At 36.7% G+C, this 20,647-nt stretch overlaps 1 protein-coding gene across 4 annotated transcripts in view; it reads right to left on the reverse strand.

The window, feature by feature from the left end:
• PRDM10 (PR/SET domain 10) overlaps positions 1-20,647 on the reverse strand; it is an 83,137-nt gene that overhangs the window by 44,798 nt on the left and 17,692 nt on the right. For 3 of the 4 annotated variants that reach the window (XM_011376206.2, XM_011376204.2, XM_011376205.2), the window contains exons 2-4: positions 6,191-6,377; positions 3,896-4,060; positions 2,134-2,193 (exon numbers count right to left, since the gene is read on the reverse strand). In XM_011376206.2, the coding sequence (XP_011374508.1) occupies positions 2,134-2,193; positions 3,896-4,060; positions 6,191-6,259 (294 nt within the window). In that variant the 5' untranslated portion in view covers positions 6,260-6,377. Of the gene's footprint in view, positions 1-2,133; positions 2,194-3,895; positions 4,061-6,190; positions 6,378-20,647 lie in introns of those variants that run through there. The other variant, XM_023521041.1, reaches the window with a different exon arrangement.

Genomic DNA, 20,647 nt, shown 5'->3' on the forward strand with positions numbered 1-20,647 from the left:
TGCATGTTTATATATGTATGTTATAATTTATTTAAAAAGTAAATTAAAAAATCATAAGGAAATATGGTAAACATAAAGGAAATTACACAAATAACATGGAAAAGAACAGATGTAAAAATGATTATAGAGAACATGTTAGATGTGGAATGCAAAGGAGAGTCAATATACTCATGTCTGATATTCCTAAAAAAGGGAACATATCAAGTGAAACTGAAAAAATTTTCAAAGTTTCAAGAGATAAAATTTTTCTAAAACAAAATCTTAACCTATACATCAAAAGGACACACCCTGTCCTAGGAAATTCTGATTCATATGCTGGTGAAGACATCTGACTTCAAAGAAAAGTTCAAGGATAAAGATAGAATCAAACATGCATTAAGACAGAAAAGAAATGAGGAAAATATTCAAATTTAGAGTCCAGATTTCTACAAATTAAATGCCAGTAAAGAATGGAATAAAATTCTAAATAACTCTGGTTACTGGACAGAGCATAAATATATTAGTTACAAAAATAATGCAACTAACACAAAACAGTGGAGAGGGAGGCGGGAGGAAGTGTCGGTGAGCTGACATCCACATCATCACAGCAGAAGCCAAGAACAGACAGAGACTGAAGCTCAAGTGCAGTTTAGGAAAACAAAATGAAGCCAAACTCTTCCAGTTTCACCTCAATTTCTTTTTCTTCAGCTAAACTCAAGTAAATTTAAGTTTAAAGTATTCAGATGAACAATAGCATTTGGGACACAGTGCCATTTCCCCTGTTTATTTATCTTTGTATGTCTGGAAAGGTGTCTGGAATAATAATAGCTACCAACTTTTCAGTTAATGAGGATGTGTCTGGGTAGAATTTGCTTATTTATTTGTTTATTTATTTGTTTGTTTGCTTTTAATGTACTTCTCCTTTTTGGTATTGCTTCAATCTTTTGTTTAAAAAAAGTCATCGCTCCAAAAATGAATAATGAATTAATCATCTATGAAAGACAGATAATTCATTTTATTTTTTCCTGCCAACTTGTACAAACTAATCGAATCTACTCATTCCTTCCTTGATGGAATCAGTAAATAGTCACAGAACTGGACATGGCTTGTTTCATCAAAAAAATATACCTAACTGTTACAAAATTATGAAAATAAAAATAACTGCTATAGACTGAATGTTTGTGTCTCCCCAAAATTTATATGTTGAAACGGAATCCTCAGTGTGATGGTATTGGGGTAGCCTCCGAGAGGTGAGTAGGTCATAAAGTGGAGCCCTTATGAAAGGGAATACTGCCCTTACAAAAGAGACCCCAGAGAGCTCTCTCACCCTTTCTGCCACGTGAGGACACAGTGATAAGATGGCCGTCTATGAACCAGGAAGTAGGCCCTCAACAGACACCGAATCTGCTGGTGCCCTGATCTTGGATATCCCAGCCTCCAGAACTGTGAGAAATAAATCTCTGTTGTTATGAGCCACCTAGTATATGGCATTCTGTTGTAACAGCCTAAACAGATTAAGACGAATTTTCATGCAAGTTCACAGACTCCACAAAATTGTAGATCACTGACAATCAGGGTTAAATTTAACCATAACTCATATCATAAAGACTTGTAAGAATTCTCTCTATATTTCATAAATAATGTTAACACAACTACTATTCGATTTTCAAATTTTAAAATATAAGTATCCAAATCACCTATAAAAAAGTTAAAAAGCAGAAAGTGCTCACTAATTGCGAATTTAGTGGATAACCACTCAGGACACTCAGTGATATAGCTAAATAGGTCACACTAGCCAACATGAAAATAAAACTATTTGGACTCATACTCCCTTTAAAGTAAGACTGACAATACCTAGGTCCTGTACCTTCTTTATCATTTTTACAACCTGGAGGAAAATAAGGAGAAGTCCCTCAAAGTCAAAAAGGACATATTAGAAATATGGATAAAAGAAAAGAAATGTTTAAAGGATAACCAAAAAGAATCTCAGTTTTTTCAGAAGCTAGAATGAAAAAGGTTACCATCAAATTTAATTTAATATATAAGACATGGAGAGAGCATGAACAGTACAGAGGGTTGGGCAACATTCCAGGAAATGATAAAATTCATAGTATCATCCACAAACAACAAAGAAGCAAAAAGGCAACTCTTTACCTGCTGAGCTGTAGCATCCTGTTGGACATAAGCTACCTGGCCTGGATCTGTAAACAGAGTCTAGACAAAAATAAAAATTAAAAAAACACAACAACAAACTTATCAATACATCTTTAGACACCTCGCCTACACAGGAAAAATTATCCCACTGCTAAGTACCAATTCAGGAGAGAGTTAACTCTCATATAGCTAGCAATAATCCTTCATTAATAAAGAAGATAAAGATAGTAATCTTACATTTAGCTAAAGTCTTTCATTAGATGACTCCAAAGAAATTGTATAAGCTAACCATCTCAGTTGGCTAACATACTTCATGATTTTCCTCTTAAGCAAAGCCTCTCTTGAGGATGAATGTCATAGCTAATTAAAAAGGCATGTCAAGAAAATGTAAGACATGCCATGAATGAGGGTGCATACACTCACACATAACATGTATCACAGGAGTAGGCTTGCAAGTAAATGAAAATAGATACAGATATATAGACATACAGAAGAGTATTATATATACAAGCATTACAACTCTATCAAATATAAAATGTACACTATTGGAAGTAGAAGAAAAATAAGTTACATTTAATGTTCCATAGATTCTTTTTGAAAAAAGCTATTAAAATCATAATTTTTTTAAAAAAAGTTCTCATTATAAACACATAATAATTTGAGTCATGAGGCAGCAAAGCTAACTAGAGAAGAAAAATCTTTGAAATTATTTTAGCTAGGGCACCACAGAAAATCTCCAATGCAGAAAAATATTCCCCTAAAGCTTTCAAAAAATTTTAATTTGCCCATGCCTTCAGCAAACTATGGGAATAAGAACTACGGTTAAGTTTTGATTGCAGAGAAATATAAAAGAGAATTTCAGCCAGTGTCAGATTCTTAGATTTGACCAAAAAAATTATAATTGAGTCATTTAATTGCATAGTTATAAACTAAAAGCAGGGCACAGAACATTCTTTAAATAAACTATGTGATTTTATTTGAATATAGTTAGGGGACTAAAACTAAGCAAAGGTATTCCAAAACTATCATCTATTTGGCAATTTCAACTTTATACCAATTTGAAAGGTATTGATTAGGTGGGCCCCATTTCTTCTTGGAATCTGAGCCTCTTGATTAAATATTGCATGAGTGACATTTTTATTACCAAGATACTACTATAAAAGTATGGAACTTTTTTTTAATATGTTTAAAAGTACTTTGTACAGTGTAAAGTGCTAACAAAGGAAACTAACATTTATATATTGGGGAATATTTGTGTCCTGCATTTGGAAACTAACAGCCCATGAGACTGGGAAAAAAATAAAAGTAGCTATAATTGTACGGCCTTACCTTTGCTCTGTTACAGTCTTACAAATAAGTAAGGTATTAATAGCACTTAATAAGCTAGTAGGACCCTTTGCTTACACATTTAACTTTAATAATCTATACATTTTCACTGATCCACCTTTGATTAAGCTATACAGAACTAAATGCTGTTTTTGGTTCTTGATATTTAGGAAAAGTAACAAGTTGATAATCTAGACCATGATAACTGGCAAGAACTGATATGAGGCTAGTGCTCTAACTCCTTATTGCATTTAATTTAAATAAATAAATCAGATCTTCCTCTGCCAAGTTGGTTATAAACTCCTTGAAAGCACAGATCTTATCTGAATATTTCCTGCATCACCAGCCCTTTGCAATGACTGGCAGAGAATAAACATAAGTAATTAGTGAATTAATTGATTAATAAACAAACTATATATAATAATCCTTCACATGCCTGAGCAGCTTCCACAGGATGGATGTATACCAGTGTATGCTCCGGACCATCCACTGAAGTGTAGGAGGCACCATCTGCTGTGTATACCACTTGCGGGGGCGGACGAACCTGGTCATCAGTGTAGACAATTTGAGCCACAGTTCCAGCGTCTGGAACAAAGTGTACCTGGGGCAAAAAAGCAGCCAGTATGTAGCAACTACTCTAATAGAACAAAACCAATCCCACAGAGAAATAGTTGTCCAGACATATTTGATAACATTACCAAATTACAAAATTCAAGTGATTCCGTAATGTAAAAAAATATGTCAAGTCTCAAAAGCCAATTGCTTTCAAGGCATCATAAAAATTCTACTTTGTAACCAATAACGCCTTTTAGCAGACACATTAAAATAAGGTCATTTTCTTTCCTACAAGTTCTTTCATACTCCAAGGCTATATTGGAGGCACTTCAGTAAATGTTTGCTGAATCAACGACTGCAACAAAATTCCTTGCCAGCTAAGTAAACATACAGAAAATGTTAATGAAGTACTTTTCAGGGGTTCTGGACAACTATTTCAGCAATCACCAGAGTAAATAATTTTCTATCTACCAAGAACTAAAACAGAAACTGAATTTCCTAAAATGCTTTAAGAGTACTCAGCTTTAGAGGTTTGAATTCTTGAAGGCTCAAGTTTGGCACACAGCCTAATGCCTGATATTGAAGGTAGAGAAGCAGATGGCCAAAGTACACATTTGGGAGAGAAATAATTTATGTGCTGATATTGAAATTAGGCACTCGAAGGTCAGAATTCTTATTCTTATACTGTCTTGGCTCTAGACCTAACTTTATTATTTCAGTTTTCTCCAGTGGAAAATAGTAGATCCCAAAAATGATTCAATCCCCAGAAAGAAACCTAGAGATCAAATGCAATCAAGTGCCACAGAAATAAAACAAATTTCCACTTCTATACTAAGTCCAGCTTCCACATGAATTTGATTTGTCCATGAGCACATAGTTTATATATTGGAAGAATAAGCCTTATAACATATTTGTGCAGTTTTAAGTGTTGCAAGATAATGTTGTGACTTTAAATATATTCATTAACATCAAAACCTTGGACTGGTTTCAGTGCTTAAAAAAGGCAAAAAAAAAAAACCCAACCCGTATTTCCTCAAAAGAAGAATTACCCAAGCTCTTCAACCTGGTCTTCACCACTTACTCTTCTGCTAACTACTCGCTGGGAGAAGGAATGGTGAGGAAGAGGGGGTGCCATGAGGGATACTGAGTTCTGCTATCTGATCACCCATAAATGGGGACTCTGGTCACACAGAGTGCCATAACCATATTTTCTTTTATTCTGTTCTTTAATGGACCACATTTTTGTTTATGAACAAAATATATGAAAATAACCTTCGAAATGGTCTCCAGGAGAACAAAACAGCATTCTCAATGATTCTGCAAGGAGCATCTCTGGAACTTTTTTTAAAGTATTCAAACTTTTAAATCATACCAGATTATCAATTTTATTTATTGTAATATTATATTGCTTAAATTAAATAAAATATTTATATTTAAATGTTTTGATGTCAACTTCATGATTTTGATAATAACATTGTAATTATACAATTTGATTAAAAAATTAAATAAAAATTACATATTAATTATAATGCTTAAATGTTAAATTTTATACTTTGGTCCCATATAAAACATGGCTCCATATGATTACCGACTCTTCTCAAAATTCAAATCCATACCAAAATGCAGAGGTTTGCCTTTGTTAAGAATAGTCAAAAGAACGTATAGCTGGCTATGATAGCAATTTGGAAGGCAGAGATCATCAATTCCAGAAGCATTTGAATACATAACTAATCTCCAGAGCTACTGACTTAATGGGACAACTTTCAATTAGAGGTTTACATTCCGAATTTGAAAAGAGAAAAGCCACTTACTTTATAGACACACCTTGTACTTCACTATTCTCAAAGAATCAAAACCCTATACTAGATAACATCAAAGAAACACCTTTCAGCACCAATAACAATATAAAACAGGGGAGGGAAATAGATCATGACAATGAGTTGAGGAACGGCAGAGAAGCCTCTGGGTGGTAGCTCAGCTCTTCTGAATCACACTAAACCATACTGACAAGGCATTCCAAGTACTGAAACACTGCCTGTTCCTTACCTACCAGCTCTGCATGTCAGCTTCCTCCCAACTACTTATTACTATATAGAAGCTGCTATTCACCTGTCAACAATCTGTACCCAACTAAAAAAGTGCTATCAATACCAAGCTGGAAAGACCACTCTTTCACCTGTGCAGCATTCTCTTCATGTTCTGCAGATGTAGGCCACACGTGTGAGCTTTCATCTTTGGAATCCATCCTTTCCCTACTGGACACCTCCACGTCCAAGGTGCCTACAGCAGCATGGGGTGGAGGACAGTCATCTGTCTACCACGTGAGTGTTCATGAAGGACAAAAAGACGTCCCTACAATGTGCCTGAAAAAAGAGACAAAAAGAACCAAGACTTTAAATAGATGAATACATTTGAATAAATTACAGTTTCAACCGCAAAGAGAGTGAGAGAGAAAAAAAAACTTTATAAAAGAAAATATACCTGGGCAAAAAGGTAAAAATGGAGAAATTATTTGTAATAATACAATGTATTGCATGCTTGCTGTGTTCTAGGCATACATGAGGTATATGTAACCCTCATCAAAAATGTAATTCTCTGAGTTCTAATGAGAATAACGTTCCCAGATGCTAAATGCAGGCAAGTGATGGGTTCACACCCAAGTCTTATTACTGCACAGCTCCAGCCCGCCCCTGTCTTGCACACTTGCTTAGATACTGATTTGCTATACCACCTACTCAACATCAACAGCAGAATAACAGTCACAAAACAAAGAAAAATTTTCAAGCAGAGGAAGCCAAATTTTCTGGGCCACAATTTCGTGCATATAAACAGAAACTTTGTTTCCCGTTTGGTCAGTACAATGATTAGTGAAAAAATCAAAAAGCCCTACCAAACATCAACAGGCACTTTATCTACATCTTGTGACCTTATTATTCTTTTCCAAAACAGGCATTTTAAGAACATCGATCTTCTCTTTTGATGATAAAACGCTGACATTTTAAGTCCCATGAGATTTGCTGTTTAATAGGGCAGTGGGACAGCCATGCCTGATACACCTCCTCCCGCCATTCCATTTAAAGTAGCATACATGGATAAGAAAGATAAAACTGCTCAGAACACTGTTAAACTAAAGGTAAGAAAGACCACTAGCCAAGATCCAGCTAGAATTCTTCTCATTATCAATGGTGAAGCATTGGACCAAAGTTTTGCCTTTTGGGATATTAATTTTAAGCTGGTTATCAAGAAACGAAAGACTCAAAAAGAACCTATGACCCTCCCTCTTCCTGCCTAAGAGATTCAGATGGAAAGGCCTATTCCAAAAAGGGCATCTTGGGATGCTCGCCTTAGCCCGATATAAATTAAGTATGGTAAATAGTAGGACGTCAGGCAGGGGCCTGTTAGCTAGATATCCCCTAGGTCCCCTCATTTCTGAGTTGCCCAGAAAGAATTTGCCTGTCAAGTGTGTTCTGCTCTTCCTCAACTACCTGTAAATCACCCATTCTCACTACTGAAATCAAAGACCCCTGCTCCACTTTTTCTCCTTTATCCAAAACGTCATATATACCCAATGTTGCCTCATTGTCTTTGGAATTTTCACTTATGTAAATTCCTCCTGTTCATGTATTAAAATTTTGATTTTCTCCTGTTAATCTGTCTTTGTTCATTTGATTATTAGCCCAACTAAAACAACTTAGAAGGTGGGAGGAAAAGTATTATTTCTTTCAGCCCCCACAATGGAAATAAGCTGAGAAGCACATTCTAAGATGACACATGCTCCAACCTCTGAACCAGACCAAGGCTCAAAGAAGAAAGAATCGATGCTGGAACACCCAATGCCGGGGCCTAAATCAGGAACGCAGAACTGCCACGTCCAAACCACGTGGGAGCCTCTTCTGAGCCATGGAGAAGCCTGTTCCTGCTTCACCTCAACACTGCCATCATCGCTGCCACCCCAAAGCCCTCCCACCACATATACACTCATCCTGCACACACCCTTCTCTCCATCAGAGGGCACTAGAAATGACCATGTCCACCAGTAGATGAACGTATAAGCAAAGGGGGGAGGGGGGCTGCCATGGGAGAACTTTCTGGAGAAATGGAAATGTTCCACATCCTGCATCTAAACTGGGTTGTGGTTACATGGGGAAGATACTGAATCAGTTAAGGTGTCTGTACAACTGTTAAGTCATTATTAGTTTCTGAACTCCAACACTAGTGCTCATCTCCCTGTAGCTGGTGTATGAGGGCACTGGGAATACTACAGGGAACGTGCTCCATGGGGAGGCAGCAGTTACTGTCAGAGGAGTGGTGGTTAAGAGGGTGGGCTCTGACCTGGATTTGGGTGGCAATTCTGAGACTTAACTAACCTTGACAGAACACAGAAGTTCCCTAAGTTCCTCTCCCTTTTCTGTAAAATGGGGATCATAAGGTTATTGAGAAAATGACATAAAATAATACATGTGAAATGCTTTACAATAAACACATTAGCATTTTTAAAAAGGTATTCAATCATATTGAATTTTTCTGTCTAATTGTCTGCCTCCCCATCTCAACTCTTAAGTTCTTTCAGGTCAAGGAATGTGTTTGTTCATGAGAATAACTCTAGATCTGGCTTGTGGCAGGTACTTGATAATTTGTAAAGAGTGGTTTAAAGATATCACCTTGTGCAGGGGGAAAAGAAAAGAGGACACCTAATCCCAGCTAGGGTGTTCAGGGATGACTTCTCAGAGCAGATGAAATCTGAAGGAAAAATGGGAGCATGTAAGCAGAAATGAGAAGGGGCAGACTGAATTATTTTTGTTCTAATTTTACCAAAGTAGGAAAGTAGATATTACATGACATAAAAACCTATTAACTACACAAGACAAGGATAAAGAAGGAAAAAGAAGAAATAACTACTTAGCAGATGTGGAACAAATTAACAGAACAGTTAATCAACACAGAGGAAAGTTTGTCAGTAAACTTAACAATAAAGATGTGAAATACTGCCCACAATGGTAGTTCCCAATAACTTTAGAATACTGTTAGCAAAAAAAGAAGCCCAAAATAGTGAAAACCCATTAATCCAAAATAAGAGATACAAAATACCCAGTTAGTAATTCCCGTTCTTTAAGACATAGTTATAAAACCTATTGAGCTTCTATAATTACTAAACTATTTAAAACACCAATGTGATATTCTGCAATTATTTACTGTTTAATAAATTGTTTGTAAATACTGAATTCTACGTATTACTCCAATACTAAATAAGGCACTTTAAATCCTCTAGCATCTGTGTCCTCATCTGCAAACGGAGAGTATAAAATGGTTTCTAAAGTCTATTCTAGCCTTAAGCTTAGATGGGAAACAGTAAAGTAGAAAACCCATAGAATCTGAATTGAACATCCTGGCTTCCAGATTGGCTCACTAGTTATATAACCTTGGCCAAATCACTTAAATTTTTAATATGTAAAACAGAGATAATAATTATCTCCTAGAGTTATTGTGAGGGTTACATGATATATGTAAAAATTTTAGGTACAAGATCTAGCACATAGTAGTGTTCAAATATATCAACTTTCATATTTTATAGATGAGCTTATTAAGAGCTTCAGAATTTTCAAAACATTTCATATATTTTTAAAAACCTAACAACTTATCAAATAATAAATGCCCTGTACATGAACTTCCTTTATAGTAAAGCTTGTCGTATTTTTTTCCTATTTCAACTGCCTAATTTATAGAGCTCTGTTGATAGTTATCTATAGGAGATAGGGAGGGGGAAAAGCAACCAGGAGCTATTCAGCGCTGTCCACCAGGCAGGTGCTACCAGGCTCTGTTAGCTAGGAACAGACTTCCTTCCGGAGAACCAAACTACACATTGTTAGAAAGTGGTCATCCATCTTCCCTCCTTTGATCCATTGTCCAAAATGTTACAGACTTCATTTTCAGGAAGAGAAGGACATGGTTGCGTTTCTATCCTCCCTAATGACCTTATTCAACAAATATTTATTATGTACTTACTATATGTCAAGTACTGTTCTAGGTCCTTAAGAAACATCGACATATCAAAAATGATATTTGCCTTCTTGACATTTCTGGTCTAGTTATTTTTTCTTGAATACCGTTGGATAGTTGAAAGTATGAGCTTTAGAATCCGCCAAATCTGGGGCTGTGCTCCTAAATCTATTGTGTGCTTAGTGGGTGCGATGTTAGTAAGCCACAAACTGATCCTCAGTCTCCTCATTTGAAAATCTAAATTAACGGCCCAGCATGGTGGTTGTAAGAATTAACGATCTGTATTTCATCAAGTCTATAATGTACTTTTTCTACATTTTAACATTTCTAAACTAGGGATCTATTTTATAAGAGTGGTATCCTGCAGTCACTATCATCCAGGTGGCAGTCAGGATGTGGCTGCTACTGCCTGCTCCTGTGCGACCTTGCTCACAGCCTTTCATTAGTTCTGTCCTTGCTTCACTGAGTCATGTGTGTTGTCAGCACTAGACACCCTGAGTCTAACTGCCACTTTGAGTCTCTTCAAAAAGATTACACTATAATTTGGCACTAAAACTGAAAGGCATAGGAACAGCAGCTGAGTATAAATTTGATTAGAGAAGTAAATATTCATCATGGGAAAAATGACCTTAATAACCAGACCTATGGGGACCTGAGTATAAAAGACAATGACATGTATGAAGCTGGATTATGAGCCGTTATTACCGAGATATGTGGAAAGACTGGCCTGCCTCAGGCTGAGTAAGAAAACACCAGGGTCATAACTCCCAGGATCAAACTCCCAGAATGGTACTAGCTGCTTGGAGGAGAGTCCTGATGACAGCAGTGTGCCCTCTTTTAAGGAACAATGAGTCACCAATACTCTTGATGGCACAGAGACACATCGATGACTCTGAGTCAAAAGTGATTCTGAAGAGTCACTCTGAAAGTGACAAAACTTTAGGAATACTTTAATCAATTTATTTCACTTATATTTTCCCTTCCATGTACGTACAAGAGTGCTGTGATTTAAAAAAAAAAAAAAATCTGTCTAAATAATAAATCTAAAAGAGCTCTTTCAATAAGTATGTTATAAAAATTCTAAGTGGCAAAAAGCACTTGTATCAGTTTAATTGGCAATGATTTTTTTTTCTGTAATGATACATAAACAATCATGTATCTTACCATCAACATCAATTCAATGAAACATGGTAGGCAACATTTGGGATCACATAGCATAATGACAAACGTTCCAGAAACGGCAGCAATTTTTTCATTCTTTGTGAATACAAAGCATAAAAAGGTGAGCAAAAACTCCAATGGAACTCTCAATCTAATAGGACAGATGGACAGTGCACTTCCCAGCTCACCCCAGGGTGACACCTGCATAATGAGATTGACAGTGGAAGATTAAGCGAGAGGAAGAGGGAAAGATCAACAACTTTTCCAGCCACTAATAAGGCTGGTCCCCAAACTAGACAATGGTGTTTCCTAGTGGCCCAGCCTCCACACTGCCTGCCCTCCTCCAGTAGGAACCATTCCCATCTTGCTGCTCACTCCAGAGCTAGACTCCCTCATCATCAACCAGCCTGGTTCCCATCAGTTCTTCTGTCCTGAATGAAGCCACTACTCCAGAATCACTCAGAACTTACAGAGTCAAGAAGCTCCTGTGTCACCCATACAGAGAGGTGGAAACAAAACCCAAATCTGCCTTCAAAAGATATGTACCTAGGATCACAGGTCAAACTATAAATACAATTCCACTTTAAGATGTTGTTATATATAGCGATTAAATTCCATAGGATTACTGGTACATTATCAAACCTCAGAAACATGACAAATTCAATAGAGATTTCAGTACTTGTATGGTACTTTATATACCAGATACATCTGGTATCTTATATACCATATACATCATTATTTAAATAGAAAGAAGTATACCACATTCCAGACTTTTCTGGCTCATGATAAACTAACTAGTATGAATTGCTGGCTACCTCCCTGAAGCCCAACACTAGACTTGCCATAGAAAGAAGTTAGCGAGAGACTGATGGACCTGCAAAATGAACCAAAAAATTATGAGAAAGAAACAGGAGAAGGTTGAGTCACAATCTGGGGAAGGAGCTGTGATGGGCTCTGGAGGCCAAACAGAAGGGGACTAGTCATCACAGAAGCGGGGAGATGGAGGGGGAATGTTTCTATTGTTCGTGCCCTGATATTTCCCTGAGTTCCCACTGCCCATGCCTGTACCTATCACTGCAATGCAGAAAGATAGCCAGCCCAGTGCTGCCAGCAGAGGGGAACCCTCAGGGCAGCACAAGAAGGCTAGGTGAACAGCACATACCAAGGGCTAGGAGATTGGTAAGCTGCCTCCTCTTGGGACGAGGACAGAAATATGTACCTACAGGAGGTTGTTCTGCTGCACATGAGGTGTGGCTGGGCCCAGATGCTTTCTGCCTGATGTACAAGCAATTGCTCATTTTGTTTGTTTGTTTAGTCCTTCACCTTTCTTTGAATGAATATGTACAGCTGTATGGTAACTTTTGCTGACCCAAGTATAAAAAGAGCATCTTTCAGGAATATTTACATAGAAATTAGTCTCTATTTAGAGGAGTACTGCTTGAGCTTGTTTTAAATAACTTAGCATAAATACTACTGCCACTGGAATAGGAACTTGGATTTGCCATACTTATATTAAAGCAGGCTCTGGAGTCAGACAGCCTGGCTTAAAATCTTGGATCTGCCACTTATAACTTTTGACAATTTGTTTTCTCTCTCTCAGCTTCAGTTTCTTCATACATAAGGATAAAGATTCAAAGTATATCAGGTATTTAATAATAAATAACAAATGTAACTAACGTACATAACACAAAACACTTTCAAGTCCCAAAACAGAAAGGAAACTCTTCAGAAGCTATATTTAAGGTTGCATTCCACTAGACAAATGAAAAAAATCATTTCACTCTATGTGTAGAGAAAAAACATATTCATTAAAGCACTGAGTTATAAAAAGGAAAAAGAAAGATTCTGGGGAACCCAACTGTATGACATAGAATAATGGAATTTAAGTACTAAAAGCGAAATTCCAGATCCATGGTTCTCAAGTATGTTCAGAAGACAGGACTCCTGAAGTCACAGTGTTCTTTTCTGAACATCATGTAATATTAATATATTTTTTAAATTAAAATTATTTGGGTAACACTGGTTAATAACATAATAAGTTTCAGATGCACAGTTTTATAATACATCATCTGTATATTCCTTTGTGTGCTCACCACCCGAAATCTAGTTTCCTTCCATCATTATATATTCGACCCTTTTACCCTCTTCATCCTCCCCCGACCCTATTAATACATCTTTTACATCACAAAATAATAATTGCTAGTGTTTGTATAGCACTTACTATGTGCCAGACATGTTCTGAGTACTTTACATGTATGGATTGATTTAATCCTCACAATAACCTATGAAGTAGATACATTATTATCTCCATAGGGACTGAGAAAGAGGAAGGTTAAGTGACTTGTCCAGGGTAACAGAGCTAGTAAGAAGCAGAGCTGCAATACAAGCCTGGGCAATCTGGCTGCAGAGCCCATGCTGTTAGCTATTATTTGACACTGCTTCTCACCCCATCAATGGTGTTATGATTCCAGCATAAATGGATCCATTATATGAGCTATATAAAAATCATATCCAACCTCACTTTATAATTTTTCTTAAAACTATCAAATTAAGCAAAGCTAGATAGTCTCAAGTTTTCCAATAACATTTTTTGCTACCTGTTCATTTGGCAAAGATGACTGGCAGAAAAAGCAATGAAGAGTTAATAAAATCTCATAAGATAAAACCTTAAAATTAAGAAAATTCTTTTATTTGTACTTAAATGAAAGAACACTTTGGTCTAGCTCTAAAATACTAGTGTTTTGGGAGAGGACAGTTTGAGAACCACTCATCCAGGGCAATGTCTATTTTATAGATGACAAACTTAAGAATCAGAGAGACTAAATGAATCAGTTTGAGTCACACAGCAAATGGCAAACAGCACAAAAAGCAGAGCCTGAGACTTCCAGAGCTCTCACCCCTATTCCACATTGCTGTCATTGGATCAATCGTAGAAAGGGTTTAGATGAGTCTTTAATAAGAGATTCCTTACCTTGCCTGAAACTGTTTATCTTAGTTTGTTTTTCTTTCTTTAAGTTTTCGTCCTTGACTTCCCAGTTACAGAAAGTCTTGAAATCTGTAGCCCAAATCAAGGAAAATAGTGCTACCAGCCATCGCAATAGTCTAACAAAGTAAAGGCAGGCAGGTAGAAGAAAAATGTTTTTTGAAAATGGGTAACCCTTACCTAAGAGCTAATGAGACTTTATGTATAGGATGAGCTAAATATAAAACTTGTGTAAGGTCTTTGAAGGGTGGTCACTCAGAAAGAGACAAAGATCCTTTTTTTAATTTTAAATAAAAATGCCCTCACTGTTAAGAAAATGTTTGTTTTTTTTTTTTTCTCTACTTGTTTAGGACCTTTCTTTATTTTTGTGTAAGATGAAAGTTCTAGATATGAATTAGCTCATTACAAAATACCCACTTTAAGATTTTTAGAGTTAAATTTTATGAGATAATAAAACCTCAGAATAAAAACTATAGGTCAAATAAAAGTTTGTGCAGAGAAATGAAGGAGAAAATCAGTGTTATATGAAAACTCAAATCAGGCAACCTACAGAGGTAAAAGTGACAAAGATCAAAGATGGCCGTAAGTGTATGAACAATTCTATGCAAATATTCCAGATCTGTGAACCAAAAAATGATGACTTAAGTTAAGCTACTTGGTAATGAATGAAGATATGTATCACTGATAGGAGGAAACCAATGAGGTAAGAAGCACTAAGTTAGAACTTCCCAGTAAGGATGGGCAACTTACGATATGATTTAAATTCCAAATGCTGATTTTCAAATTGAGTGATGATACTTGGACTCTATGTGTCCTTTGAAGTGATGTTACACACTATATTTTGATTCTCAGAATAATGCAAAATGTTTATTTGCTAATAATTTAATTGAAATAAAATAAATTTAGCTGAAATAAAAGTTTAAGAAACCATCTGTTACAATGTCAGTGATTAATATAGCTAGAAAACAAAAATGTATTAAGGTAAATCATTACCTTTTAAGTTAATAAAAATACTTTTCAGCTCTATAATTAAAATTAAATGATTTTTAAATGGTGGTATTTGAGAAAAATACAGGTTAAAATAGTATAAGGTAAAAGGTAGATAAAGGCTCTTGTGAAGATATGAGATTTCTGGATATAGTATTTCTAAACATTTAAGAGCATGGTGGGACAAGCAATTTTTTATGTTTAATTTGGCCTTGAACTACAACACCCCTTTGCCTTTAAGCTGGACACCTACACCCCTGCATTCGGTGCAGAGTAAAAATGGGTCAGGCCCCTTATGCTAGAGCCAAACTCCTGGATTCCAAACCTGGCTCCACCCATCACCAGCAGTTGACTTTGTACAAATTACCTGATCTGTGACTCAATGTCATCATCTATAATATGGAGACAAGAATAGGGTCTACTTCATAGAGTTGTAAAGAGGATAAAATGAGTTAACATTTGTAAAGTGCTTAGAACAGTCTAGATGATGGTAAGCATTTTACATGTTAAATGAAAGAAATAATGATTAGAGTCAATTCTGATCACAAATTAAAAATGGTAGAGCAAGAAAAAACTAAGTAGCAGAAATAGAGATGGAAATATGAAAGGGAAGAGAAGAAATAGAGGAAAGCAATGATGAAACAGAAGATGCTAGGGGTGGGTGAGGTGGAGGTCTAGGAAAGCAAGAACTAAACAAGCACAATAGGAAGAGGCGTGAGAGGGGAAAGGGAGAGAATAAGAGAAAAATTAGAGAGAAAAAATGAATCAGATTGTATTGAACTAACTGGGTAATAATCTAAAAGATTATTCCTATGAGAAAGATTTCCTGAGTAACATAAACTCAACAGCTACAGTCTGTTTGGGGGAAAAGACACACATTACACCCCCACCATTCGCTGACTAGGTAAGTACAGTGACCTTCTGAGAATCAATGGGACCCTAATAAAGTGCCCAGAACACAGCTCTTAAAAATGCCTTAAGTACCATCAACAGATATATGATAAACACAATGTGGTATGTGTGTGTGTGTATGTATATAGGTTTATGTGTGTATGTATAAGGTTTAATAATATTTCATTGTGTGTATATGTATGTGTGTGTGTATGTGTATATATATACATATATATGTATGTGTGTGTATATATATATATATGTATATATATATATACACACACATACACACACACACACATACATATATACACAATGAAATATTATTAAACCTTAAAAGGAAGGTAATTCTGATACACAATACAACACGGCTGAATTTTGAAAATATTATACTAAATGAAATAAGCCAGATACAAAAAGATAAATATTGTATGAATACATTTATATCAGGTACCTAGAGTAGTCAAATTCATAGTGATAAAAAGTAGAATTGAGGTTACCAGGGGCTGGGGGGAGTTACTGTTTAATGAGCACAAACTATCTGTTTAAGATGATGAAAAAGTTCTGAAATGAACAATAATGATGGCTATACAACACTGTGAGTGCACCTAATGCCACTGAATTATACACTTAAAAATGGTTAAATGATAAATTTATGCATATTTTACAATAAAATTTTTTTAAATTAAAACATGCTATAGATGATGCCAGTAGTAATCACCAAGCCACTCTGCCATGATGGAGATGGGACCTCACTGGTCCCTTACCATCACATGAATAAATCCCATGCCACACAGGAGCCCCTATTCCTTGCATTCATGATGAACCCTGAGCTCTGCTGGTCCTTACTCTGTCCAGCCAAACTGAACCTGCATTCTTCCTGTCATCACTGCCATCACTCCCAGCTCAGAATTCCTAAGAGCCAGTTAGCGGTTCTTTTCTTATAGCAGGGTAGCTACCATATAAAGCAGGGGGCCCCAAACCCCAGGCTGCGGACCGGTACCAGTCTCTGGCCTGTTAGGAACCAGGTTGCACAGCAGGAGGTGAGCAGCCAGCAAGTTTGGGAAGCTTCATCTGTATTTGCAGCTGCTCCCCAGCACTAGCATCACCGCTTCAGCTCTACCTCAGATCATCAGGCATTAGATTCTTGTGGGATTACTGGTCCTCAGCACCAAAAAGGTTGGAGACTGCCAATATAAAGCATCCACCAAAGTGACTGGCACATAGGAGATGAACAGTAAATAGCAGTGACTATATAGCAGTTAATAACTACTATTGCCAATGTCCTGTCAGACCGCAGCTTAGCTGCAAATGCCTCACCCACATAACTTACCTCTAAAATTGGGGTGGGAGGGGTGGGCAGTGGGACAGGAGAATACAAAAGAAGGTCCTTGTCCAGTTTACTCTCCTGTTAAAGACTGAATCAACACAGGCTCCCCTGTGGACCTATTTAACTGCTCCTTTTCCCTCATCTCCCGGGCCTCACTCACAAACTCTAGGCTCTGGTCCTGGATTTATTTCCCAGATCTCTGACTCCTGATCTGATTCCTCCTGGGTTTCACTCCACACTTTTTAACACAAGGTTTGGGAAACTCCTTTGGCTGCAGAACCTACCATCAACTGCGGTCCTCTGGTTCTGGCACTGTGCCCCTTGGGCCAAGAAAAGACAATGTGTTCTGGGCCAGTCATGGGGGCAGGATATGTGGCTAGCTCAGGTATCTACCATGTGCTAGACACTAGTCTAAACAATGAACACTTACCAATTCATTAAATTAATTTAATGTCCACAATGACCCAATGAAACTGTTTGAAACTCATGTCCTCATCATTCAAGAAACTTAATAGTATAGAATAACAAACAAGTGCTCTGCTCTGAACATCTGATAAACACCGCATGACTGAACTATTATATTAAATTTGAGAGTTACAAAATTATACTGAGAATGAAAATGAAGGGCTTCTATTATGTTCACTCACTTGGAATGGCAAGCAGAGATCTTACATTTAACTGATTTCTGGAACAAATAGTTTTATAACTCAAAAAAAAAGAAAAAATATTGGACTTAGTTCTAAGTGGTAAATAGGAACTGGCAATGGAAATAGCAATGGACAAGTAACAAATCTACAAATTTCAGCACAAATTCCCCATTCTTGCTGAGAAAGGGAAGCTCAAATGATCCATCACATAAATTTCTCAATTTTAAACATTCACAACAAATTATTAACATTGAGTAAAAGTGGAAATGAATGGTTGAAAGTAACAATACTTTAACCTAGCCTAGCAAGGTTTTCCAAGGGCTCTCACAGACATTGTTTATTTGCTCTTCGCCTCAACCCTGTAAGAGGGCTGATGCAATATCTATCATTCTACATTTTACGAAAGAGGAAATGATTTTAGAAAGAGGTGATGTCACTTCCCTACAGTCATGGATCCGGTCAGCCTGAGGTTTCTCTGTTTCATCTTACTGTACCATGACCCCAGCTGAAGAGCTACTAGAAACTCGCAAGTGAGGGTTGTGAAATAGGACTAAAATATTTTTTAACCTCACTAGGAAATAAAATAAACACAATTTTAGTTAGGGAAAATATGCTGAAGGACCTAAAGATTTCTGGGAAAATAAATAAGCAAGGAAACAAGCTTTCAAAAACACTTTCAAAAATTTTTTTAAATAATAACAATAAGTCTTTCACTAGTTTCCAAATAAAAAAAAAGTGTTTTTAATTAGGCCATTATGGATTTGGAATATTTCCACATAAACAGAAAGGTCTAACAATAAAGATTAAGGATGAAAAAATGATAATAACGGGGTTCTCCAAGTATTTCCTGATGCCATTCATGTTCAAAATTTGTTATATAAGCATTAAAAGTGAAATGTCCCAAGATCACAGAAAAACTCCAGGTAAAATTTCATGCCTGTGTAAAAAGAACTCCAGAAACACCTCCCAGAAAATAGATAAGTGAACAGATGATGGCAGAGTAAGCAGCACTTTTAATATCATCAGACTGAGCTATCTGTTACAATCTAAGAACTATTGTAAGATGTATCCTAAAGAAATTTTCCTAATTTGTTTCTGGCCATCATCAAGGATGATACTGTGTAACCAGAAGAGAACTGAACTAAGGTTTAAAAAAAAAAAAAAAAACCAGATTAGAAAACATAGGATGACATAAGCATGCAAGGAATAATGAGTATCAAGCAGGACTGAAATGGTAACCTTGGCCTTCCTTTCCTCTCCATTTGTGTGTGTTCCTTTGCCCTTCAACTTCTATGCTGAAATCTTAACACCAGGCAATGATTCCTCCTACTTTTCTTGTGCACAAAAAGGGCTTCAGAGATTATGAACTAAAGGTTTTCTTCTGTGAAAGAAGGTTCTTTTTTCTAGTAAGGATTGTGGCACTCCTTTCTTGTGCCTTAAAAGAGGCATGCAAGCAAATCTTTCTTCATGTCAACCCAAGAAATGTGGGCTTTTTTCCCCTCGTTCAGATAAGAACTTTTCATGTACCAAAAAAAAAAAAACACAGATTGATCCTCCCATCCCATTTGATAGTTTGTTAGCAATGCATTAGAACCCCATCAAGTCACTGAAAAGAACTCTCCCCATTCACACAAAGAAAAGAAAAACCTAGGCTAAGAGTCTTGGGGGTCTTAGCCTGACAATGCTACATTAAAATCCTTGAGAGTTCAAAAGGAACCAGCACTCAGTGTGAGTTCTAAAGAATGATAAACCTTGATGTCCGCCTTTTCCTTTTAACAAAGAATAGCTGGTTGGCTGGTAAAATGTAAAGGCAATTTCCAAGAGAAATCTATCAGAAGTCCTCTATTCTACTCTCACAAGATTTTAGGTGCAAACCTCAAAGCCGCAGAGTTTATCACAGGCCTGCAGAAAAGCGTACAAATCATCAATATCCAACTTGAAGAATGTTCACAAAGTAAATGCATGTGGATCAAGGAACAGATCACCACCAGCACCTAAAAGCCTCACAGTGCCCTCTCTCAAAAGGTACCCACCATCTTCCCCCACAAACCAGCCTTTCCTCTGGCAGACTGCAGACGGGCAGGCACTCAACCCACCCAGCTGACTCCAGGCTGGTTCGCAGTCTCTGTAAGAATAGAAGGAAGACTAGGTCTGCTTCTGAGTTTGATCTTTCAGGGGTTACAACAGAGATTTTGAGGTACTTCCTAAGGAACCTCTTCCTTGGTGGACCCTTAATTCCAGTTTTGGTCTTCCCAACAAAAATACTGTGTCGTTATTGAAACGTATTTCGCCTAACTTTGAAATTAAATGTATTATATTAAGTATTCCTCTATATACGTTACAGTAGAGGAAACGTCCAAGTCCTACTAAAGACCAGCCTTGGCACTCAGCTGCTCTGGAGCTGGTCCTTCTGGTATCCTCAAGGGCTTCACCCCTGGGTCTGGCAGCATCACTTTCTCCCTCCCTAGTGGAACATTCGCATCAGCAAATCTGCATAGTATCACCTGTCTCTGCTTTAATTTTACTTATTTAAATAAAAAGTACTTTTCTAAACATGTTATATTTCAATAAAATGTTTACATTAAACAAAACTTTCCCTTGAACTCACTTTCATGCTCACTTACCACACTGTCTGCT

Source organism: Pteropus vampyrus, unplaced genomic scaffold (assembly GCF_000151845.1).
Source record: "Pteropus vampyrus isolate Shadow unplaced genomic scaffold, Pvam_2.0 Scaffold288, whole genome shotgun sequence".
In the NCBI taxonomy this organism is placed as follows: Eukaryota; Metazoa; Chordata; class Mammalia; order Chiroptera; family Pteropodidae; genus Pteropus; species Pteropus vampyrus.